The 9663-nt window shown below is 38.3% G+C and overlaps 1 protein-coding gene across 2 annotated transcripts; it reads right to left on the bottom strand.

Moving 5' to 3' along the window:
• Window positions 1-887: 887 nt before the first annotated feature.
• Window positions 888-9458, bottom strand: LOC104119474 (zinc finger CCCH domain-containing protein 55). 2 transcript variants are annotated; one of them, XM_009630990.4, is made up of 4 exons: window positions 9234-9458; window positions 4282-4612; window positions 1557-3900; window positions 888-1209 (listed from the first exon to the last, which is right to left on the bottom strand). In XM_009630990.4, exons 2-4 carry the CDS (start codon window positions 4548-4550, stop codon window positions 1174-1176), a joined length of 2649 nt encoding a protein of 882 aa, XP_009629285.1. In that variant the 5' UTR covers window positions 4551-4612; window positions 9234-9458; the 3' UTR covers window positions 888-1173. The 2 variants fall into 2 exon arrangements, with proteins under 2 accessions (XP_009629285.1, XP_009629286.1); XM_009630991.4 differs by having other exon boundaries at window positions 4282-4557.
• Between the last annotated feature and the right edge of the window lie 205 nt (window positions 9459-9663).

The raw sequence follows: 9663 nt of genomic DNA, 5'->3' as shown, positions 1-9663 counted from the left end.
TTTGGATCGATCCCAGGTCATCATTATGAACCAAATGGGCCGTCCGGAAGGACTTTTTCTTCGATTGATAACCAAGAAATTTGTGGTTTTCAGTTTAGAAACTCAATGCTTAATAGACGCTACTCCTCTGCCCTTTGAACCGGTGATACGTGCCTACTGCCTACTACACATCCAGCGTCGTACCATCTTTTACAGTGAAGCACAGCCCTCAGGCTACGTCAAGCTTATAGCATGTTTGAATTTTGGCCAAATTATTATTTTTTTTTTCAAAGTTAAAGTTTAGTCAAGATTTTAGAAAGAAAAAAATATTTTTGAATAGAAACGGAGTAATATTTGAAAAGCAAAGAAAAATAACTTCTTCCCCAAAATACTTTTTGAAAAAAATATAATTAAAAGTACTTTTTAAAAGTTTGTCAAACATTAATTTCTACTCAAAAGTGTTTTTCAAAATGAATTAACCAAACACGAATTGCTTCTCACCAAAAATACTTCTTTAAAAAATATTTTTGAGAAAAAACTTATTTTTAAAATTTGGCCAAACGGACTATTAATTTCTTCCCATCATTTTACCATCCCTTGTCAAATCACACCGAGAAAGAACGAAATAAACATCTATCAATGCATGAAAATTACAAGATGAATTTGACGTTGGTATTAACAAATAGAAAAAGGGGCAGAATAAGGCAAATCATACGTTTATGATGATTTTCTTTTTTAAGCAATATTTAAGGAAGATGAATTAACTACTACAACTACAAAAAGCCCTAAGAACACACGAGAATTTTGTATCAGACAACCAAGGTACTCATTGATAAATTATAAAGAAATTAAACTATGACGATCAATAAGAAAAGTAAGAAGATAAGCATGTAAGAGAGAAATCAGCATGAAAAAGAAAAGAAACTACCATATTGAATCTGTAAGGAGGAAAGGCCCATTACATATAATGCTCAAACAAGGATAAATCCGGAAATAAATGGTAGGAATAACAGATATTCTGCTTGCAAAACCGAATCTATCCAGCTAGTGGAAACCATGAGCAGATTTGACTTCACCAGAACAAACTAACACATCTAACACAGCTAAACCTTCAGTACATGTTGGAAAATCAAATCCCTATCGAATTTGATTTTTCTAGAAGAGAAAAGGAAGAGCAAGTATAAACATGGCATCTCAAGCTTCATTCTTCAGAAGTCGCTCCACATATGCCTGTCAAGAAAATAATAAGTGGAAGTTAACATGTAATCAACATCTTAAAAATGAAGGATGAACAAGCCTTATAAAATGTCTAATGACACCAGAACCTCAGACATGCAATCAAAATTCAATTCAGAGTTCAATGCCATGTACAACTTCAGTACTGTCTATGCTCCACCCCCACCCCACTCCCCCGGGGTTGAGCTAAAGCAAGGAACAGATAAAAACATACACATCCCACGGGTAAGATAAATGTTCATAAGTGCACACAATAACATACTATCATATTTTAGAAAAACAATGTTTTAAGTCCAAAGCAAGATAAAGAATCCAGTAGAGTCGATAAGAAGGCAACTCACCTGTACAAGTTTGGTAATTTTAGCTTTTGAATAGGACAGATATTGCTCTATTTTCTCTTGTGTCTTAGGGACATGTTCTCCTTGAGTTGTACTAGTCACCTTATCAACCACCTTCTTAACAACTGTTTTGTGAACTTCCCTGCTCATCTTACCTTCTTTCCAAGTGGGCTTGAGGATCTCCTTAACAAACTCTATTAGAGCATTTTTGAATAAACGCATCGCTTTTTCATCTTTGTTACCACTTCCCTCCTCAACCTTCCCATGCATATTCATATCTCCTGGATGATCATTTTCTTGCCCATCCTTGGACTCCTCGGGAGCTAATTTATCTTTTCCATTGACTTCAACTAATTTATTCTCCTGCTGCTTGACTTCATCTATTTGATCGTTATTTCCAGGTTCAGGATCAATGGTAGATGATTGATTCATTTGCTCCACCGGAACCTTATTACTCTCTCTATCCAAATAAGACGAGTTGTCGGGGGGCATCTTAAAATTGTCTACGCCATCTGCAGGATGGTAGTTATTTGGACCCCGCATCTCCGGATTGGTCTGACCATATATAGCATTAACAAGTGAAGAAATCGGATGTGAAGCTAGCATTCCTGAAGGATCAGAGGGATTTAAGACTCTTTGAAGTTGGGCTTCTCGCAGTTCTTCCTCAAATTTCTTTATCATAGACGTTGGAGAGGTTTTCATTTGGTGCACTTGCTCACCAGTAACAGTACAGGAAATATTTTGAGGGAATTTGAATTCCAGCATCTCGGGTGTGCTGGGTGCTTCTCTCTTATTGTGTCCAGTTGATGGGATAGGTAAGAACACATTCGGTTCTTGGTGTGTTCCATTCAGAGCTGCAGAATGTTCAGAGCTCATACCAATACCTGTACCACTGAAGCTCTGTCCAGGCAAATGAACTTGATGAAGACCGTCTCTAGCATGCATAAATTCATTTAGCGCATTAGAGCCAAGTGTTCTGGCAATGCTATCTTCTGTCAGCCCCTGTGGCTGAATATAAGAACTAGCAGATCCATAAGGCTGATTGGCCGTGGCAGAAAGAATGATGCCTGAAGCTTCTGGATTTGAATTATGTCCAAGGACATGTGCCGAAGTTCTCTCCATATTTTGATCAGAAGCTTGAGAAGTGAGATGAATAGCTTGAGCATTTGTAAGCTTTTGCATAACTGAAGATTCTGAAATGTTCAAATCATTAAGATTACCAGCATTCCCTCCGTGAGGAGAAACACCTCTCTCTCGGTCAGAATTCATATAATGTGGTTCTGTGCTTCCCCAGGCTCTGCTCTCATTTTCAAAACTATGGTCCAATCTTTCATTGGTCCTATCTGTAAGAACTGTGACAGCAGTATCTTTTCTTACTACACTTTCATCCCACCCACTAGACTTTACATGGTCCGAGGGCCTTCCTTCATCCCACCCACTAGACTTTACATGGTCCGAGGGCCTTCCTTCATCCCACCCAGTAGCCTTTACAAGGTCCGAGGGCCTTCCTTCATCATCCCACTTTGGACCCTTCAACCAGTTATTTTTGTCATCAAGTCTGTGGCCACCAATGTCATCCGAGGGCCTAATTTCATGATTTCTTGATGTGGCATCGTGAGAGAATTTGCAGTTATCCTTATAGCACTTTCCTGCTGCAAAGTACTTGCAAAGTGATTTTCCACTTCTGCTTGCTTGATTGTCCTGACCATGATCAAAGGATGCACTCCGAGTACCTTTGTCATAGCTATCACCTGAGGCACCATCATGAGAAAATCTGCATGATGCACCCCAGCGACAGTTGCCTTTCACAAAATCCCTGCAAATAATTGTACCTCTATTCCGGTTTCTGTGCATCTCATCCTCCAGATGATGCATGTCAGGAAGCCTATCCCTTGATTGGTACCCAGGACCTTCACTATCAGCATACCTTGAGACATGTCCACGCTCTGGACGACTACCCAATCTTTCAGCCAAGTTGCCCTCTGAATGACCTCCGTCCCTATGATTGATAGCATCTGGATGAAAGAACCTGCAGTCACTGCCTCTCCTACAATTCCCCGCTGTAAAATTTCTGCATACCTGGGATGACATACGAGGGCCGCTCCTTCTATCACCTGATGCATATGGATCACGTTTAGAATTATGGAGAGGACTACGACTCCTATTCTGAACTCTCATACTACCCCTGTCCCTGTCCCTGTCCCTGTCCCTGCTCTTGCTCCTGCTTCTACTCCTGGTCCAACCCCTAAACCTATCCCTTCCCCTGCTGCGACTCCTGCTCCTACCTTCTCCCCTTGCCCGGCTCCTGCTCCTGCTCCTGCTCCGGCTCCGGGATCTTCCAGGGTATCTATAAAATGAAAAACCACAACATATCAGTAGAAATAATATCAACCATATCTGCTAGGCGAACTTCCCCTTCCCCTTTTCCCATGCCCAACGGAAGGATCAGGCAAAAACGAGAGAGAACACCAAAAGAATGATGGAAAGTCAAATAAACTCGTGAAAACTTTGGAGGCAAGTAACACTGAAATATGAGAGAATCCAAAGCAGTGGCTTCCCACCAGCCAGAAGTTCTTTCATTGCACATTGCAATACATGAAATGCATCACAAACTCAAACCTAAAGAACTATCTTACTTGAAAGCTAATAGGTTTTACAGTTACGTGGTCGATTATCTTTTGATAATCATGAGTATGATGGATCATTAAATCAAATACTGTAAACAGACCTGCGAGACTGGGTCCGACCATTATTTGGAGAGTGACTATTGCTTCGCATTCCCCACCTATCAAAAGCTGGAGACATGCTTTTATAATGGTAGTTTTCCTTCCTCAGCTCTTCTGTTCCTGTAACATTGTCCCCGCATGACCAACCAGAGTTATTTTTGGACTGCCATGAATTATCAGCTTTTGAAGCTCCCCATTCCTCATAATCCGGACTATTTGGAGTCTCTTCAGCATCCCACAAAGACTTTCGCCTTTTTGCACTTTCACCCATACTGGTCCTTGATAGCAAATATCAGCAGTATTTAATTTCTGTCATAAAGAATATCTGAAGACCTGAAAAGTATAGACATAATTTTAACTATCTCAGTGAATCAAGCAGCCTTAAATTAGGAACAAATAAGTTCCTATCATCCGCCCTTTCTGGATTACTTCCATAGAACATTGATTTCCGTAATCCACATAATGGGAAAACTACAAAAACAAAATATAGGTTCTGGAAAGGAATGAATGTTTGACCTCTAAAACCCAAAATATCCATAAGATGAGTGTTGTATAATATGAGTGTCAAGATCAATATGCAAGTAGCAAACTTAGAGGATACTTTACCATTTAAAAAAACAAAAACGGTAGCAAACTTATAGAATAAAATGAGTGAAGATCCCATGAAATATTTTGTAATGTCCTATGTAAACTTCCAAGTATACCTGTCTGTAGGTGCGATAATATGATATGATTGAAGGTGCTAAAGGGGACAACGCAAACTTAAAATCACATAGAGAATTTTGCCTCAAAAGAGCTATAATCTATCGAAATCCATGGGAGACTTAGATAAGGAGAACACAATAAAAGCAAAGATACATATAGGCAATATCAATTAGTTAGAATAAAGACTAGTTGTTGTTACACTTACATTAGATCTATTGTTTGTTAGGAGCTTATACTTTGGTGTGATGAGTGTAAATTTATAGATCCTCTACTTCTATACCAAATATTGAGTACAAGAATCAAACCAACTCTAATAGAGAGCAACTGATATAGAGGATTCATACACCCCATAGTTGAATAATTGATTGATATATTGGGAATAAACAAACAAGCAGAGGAGAGAGAAATTGGATGAGACAATAAGCCTGATGGAGTAGCGACCTCTTGATTTTCCTCTCAAGTCTACGCTAAGAAACAGAAATTGCCCTATGAGTAAGTAACTTCATAGTATTAAATTTGGAGTCTACTTGCTAGAAGCATTTCAGCAAAACAATATTTTTTTCACATGGTTCAGCATTTCTTTTCTTTTATAACTAAGAAATCCCCAAGAGCTAATGGTGCACAGTCCAAAACTCGGTAGACAATGGGCCCGGCCCTCTACCCTTCTCCACTTACATATCAGGTTTTTGTCTACGATAGAGTTCGAACACGTGACATGCGCCCAACACATCACGCATTGCGCAGCTTACCACTAGACCAAAGCCTAGGGAGCAGCAGCAGTAAAATATTGTTACACACACAGATACGAGGACCAAAATAAAGTACCTACATTTCTTTTCTTCTGATTGGTAAAAGAAAGTATGATAATATATAATTCGCAAAATCCCTTCCAATTGTGAAGACGAGAGAAGCACACTTAGTGAGCAGCAAAACAGATTCCCTATAACTTCAAGCAAAGAAAATATATCCAATAAAACTACACGAACTAGTGATCCACGAACAGAACAAACAAAAGAAGCAACTACCGCCACCAAAGAATAAGAACCAGAACAAATTTTCATGTTATAACACTTAAAGTTAATGACAACTCTATTCCTATTTCCAAATCATTGTAGTCAATCACTTCTGAATGTTGGAAGGGTTCTTTATTCTAACTAACTTCAGCTCGGTTAGGCTTCCAGAGACTTGAATACTTAAAATCCCATCAAACCATGAGTACAAACCAATGGTCCGACTTCACTTGGTTGTTAAGTTTCGACGACCAGCCACATAAATTTCTAAAAATTGAATGATGTCTGGCCTTTCACAAGATGAAAGCAGCAAGTACTTCAAGCAGGAAGAAGCATCAAAGGAGTGAATGATGTCCTCTTATTTATATTGACAGAATTCACACCACTGCTCATCACAAACAACTTAGTGGCTAGAAACTGGATGCAGTTGAATGGAACACTCGTGAGAGGTTATGCAGCATCCTAGGGACATTACGTAAAATGTACATCTGATGCTGCTAGCTAATGCATGGTCATCGAAGATACAGCAATTTTGCGAGCCTAAATAGAAAAACGTTCTCCTGCATCCATGTCGAGGACAATTTGACCAAAAGAACTTCCATTAAACCATGCATCATTCAATACATATGCTTATATGTTAAACGAGTGTGTTTGGCTTTACAGTAGCTGCTGATAATAAATTTTATTTAGGTCAATTAAGTCACTTGATGAATCAAGCCATGACAGGTCTATTGATTTTGCTTTCAATAATCTCCAAAGCATACAGTGAAAACATCCCCAAGTTATTCTTGGTACCGAAGTCGTATCTGAATTTTTTTAAACACCTCTGTGGTGTTGAACAATAGCCACTTTCTCCTTCTACTTCTTCTATTCTTCTCTCCTACCTCTGCTGTTATCCTGACCCTCCAATCTCTACTAGCTTTGACTTTGTACAACTTGCTACTACTATTAGCTCAAGGTGAACAGCCACGGCATCACGTCGAAAGACAGCAGCACCGATTTGACCATCTAAAATGTGCATCTGTGAAGCGCAAATATCCAATGATATCACTTAAGCCTTCCCTAATTAAGGATGATTACCGATAATATGAATGAATCTTTTATCAGACACAAACTGCACGGTGATGCCTTCCATCAAGTTCTATGAGGGAAGACTATATTGCTGATGCACCAGTAACAAGCATCCCCATAAATACCCACCTGAAACTATTTACAAGGGTCATTCAACTCCTTCAAATGCACTTCTATTCGTTTTTATTTATATTATCCACAGGAAACAAAAGGAGCTAATTTCAATAATCTCATTCTTGGCCTCTTCCTTCTAAACTTCCACCCTAGTAGTATCTCTCTAACAGTTCTTGACGTCATCCATTCCGTTTCAGACACCTTCCAGACTATGTACCATAGCGTGTTTGCACTTGAATCATGAAGCAACAATGGTTAGCATTCTCTACCATATTCTAGCATATGAAACACCAACTTTTATAAATTGTCCTCAAACTCAGCAGTGAGGATGGCTTTCCATGCTGTTTTTCAAGTGAAGAAAAACATTTTCCTTGAAGCTCTAGGAACCCAAATTGAAGCGTAAGGAAAGTTCTCATTCTCTCTCAAGTATGTTATAGGAAGACTTAATTGAGAAAAAATTATCTCTAGTCCTCTTCATTTCCGGCTGTTATTACTGGTAAATGATGTTTTTTGCTTGTAGAATGATTCAAGCACCATGTTGAGCTCTTCCATCACCTAGCATCGCAAATTCCTTTTTATTTTCTTTTTGTTCTTTTTTGAGAAGGTAAGTAACCTGTATATTGAAAAAAGAGAAAATTAGCACCAAGCTGGTGCTAAAGCAGTACAAGAATTAGGAATCCTTCTGTACAAATACAGAACAAAACAAAAAAGGACTTCAGCTGTGAAAGTCCTAAACTTGCAAGGATTCAATGAAGTCTAACATACTATCTTCCTTCTTTACATCCTGTTGATTACACCGAACAACCAAAATCCATAAACATTTGAATTTAAGCTGCTGAACCAAGCCCTTCCATTTGAAGTTCAGGTCCAATAAATTCCCATCACTATGTTGATAGCATAAATGAGTGAGTGCTACTGTCTCTAGGCTAGAGACATTGATAATGAACAGAAAAGTTTCACAAAAAAAGAATATCGTCGCACCACTTTGCTTTTAGAAATACACAATTTCTGGCTATATTTAATTATCCAAATCTGATATCAATGTCAAATCTTCTCACCCTTCCCTTATACTCCTTTATAGAGTTGCTCTCTATGGCTGCATGATTGTTTCTCCATCCCCCTCTGAGCTCCATAATGTTCCGACATGATTCTCCTCCACAACACTTGTCACTCTAGATCAAAACTTCAAATTCAGTTTCTTTATAAGATTATACCGAGTACCCTCAAGTCCTTAGCTCTTCACTGCCATCTTCGCTGGAATATTAAAGTTGCCCAATTAAAAAGATAGTACTTCTTTACATCCCCCTCGTATACAATATCCATTGTGACTTTATCAGCCTTTGAGCAACAACTCACCAGTACCGCCAATAAGGACATGTTACAGCTTAGAGTATTGACAGAGTGCTCTTGATCAATACCTCCTTTCTCCTTTCACTAATAGCCACACTTCATCAAAAGTACTACTCCATATGAGAAGAGTGGTAAACTCCTTATCTTGATGAATGAACTCAATGCTTCAGGCAAACAACTTAAGAGCAATCGCTCAAAGATAATTACCTACGTCTCAATAATAGAGCTTCAGATCTAGTCCCTAACCATAATTTCACAAATTCATTCCAAAAGATTAACTTGTGTAAGTCCCAATCACGCCGCAAACTCGACCAATAACAACTACAAATCAAACCTAAACGTGTCGGGGTCAGCCATATGAATCCTCTCTATCCACTTCACTCTATTAGGACCCGTTTCAAGGAAAATTAGGATTCTTTGCCCTAAATATCATTTGTGCTCCCACTTCCTAACAGGTCTAGTATAATTCAACATTCTTCAATTCAAATACAAAACATCGAATTGCAAAAAAAGAACAATAAGCTAAAAGCAAATTAAAAGCCAAAAATGTGTAGCAGAAAAATACAAAATTTGTTGCCCTAATACAAAAACATAATACAACAGATCAATTTCAAGAGAAATAAAAACCCTTAAATTGCAATTACGAAAAAAGCAAAAAAAGCAAAAAAAAAAAAAAAAGGAGTGAGGGAGAAAAGGGTACTAACCTTTGACAGAGAGGAAGATCGAGAAAATTGAGCTCTTTTTTCCTTATTTCTCTAAATGTTTTTTTTTTCTTTGGGTCAAGAGTGGAGAGTGAGAGAGAGCGTGTGGGAATATTAAAGTATGGATGTTAGTGTAATTGTAGAAGAAGTAGATTGCATTTTAATTGAAGTGAGTCTAGGGCCAAAGTCTTCGCAACTTCTAACTGTGTGCAACGGAGAATAGGAACAGGAGAGACGGATTTGGAGAAAGACACACAATGTTATGCTGGGGTTATTTTGGTACTTACAGTATATAGCCTGTTTGGCCAAGCTTATAAAAAGCGGTTTTGGCTAAGTTGTCAAAAATTGATTGCTTTAACAATTGTTTTTGTTGTAAAGTATTTTTCTAAAAAATATTTTGGTACAATAGTAGTTTGTATTTCGTCAATTCATT

This window comes from Nicotiana tomentosiformis, chromosome 4 (assembly GCF_000390325.3).
Source record: "Nicotiana tomentosiformis chromosome 4, ASM39032v3, whole genome shotgun sequence".
Taxonomy (NCBI): domain Eukaryota; kingdom Viridiplantae; phylum Streptophyta; class Magnoliopsida; order Solanales; family Solanaceae; genus Nicotiana; species Nicotiana tomentosiformis.
Note: the sequence above shows the minus strand (reverse complement) of the source record. Positions and strands in the feature narration are given on the sequence as shown.

Coding starts and splice junctions, on each gene's coding strand:
- LOC104119474 (XM_009630990.4), bottom strand. CDS start 4,550: ATGGGTGAAAGTGCAAAAAGGCGAAAGTCTTTGTGGGATGCTGAAGAG. Junction 3,901..4,281: donor GGTCGGACCCAGTCTCGCAG/GTCTGTTTACAG, acceptor TTCATTTTATAG/ATACCCTGGAAGATCCCGGA. Junction 1,210..1,556: donor AAATTACCAAACTTGTACAG/GTGAGTTGCCTT, acceptor TTTTCTTGACAG/GCATATGTGGAGCGACTTCT.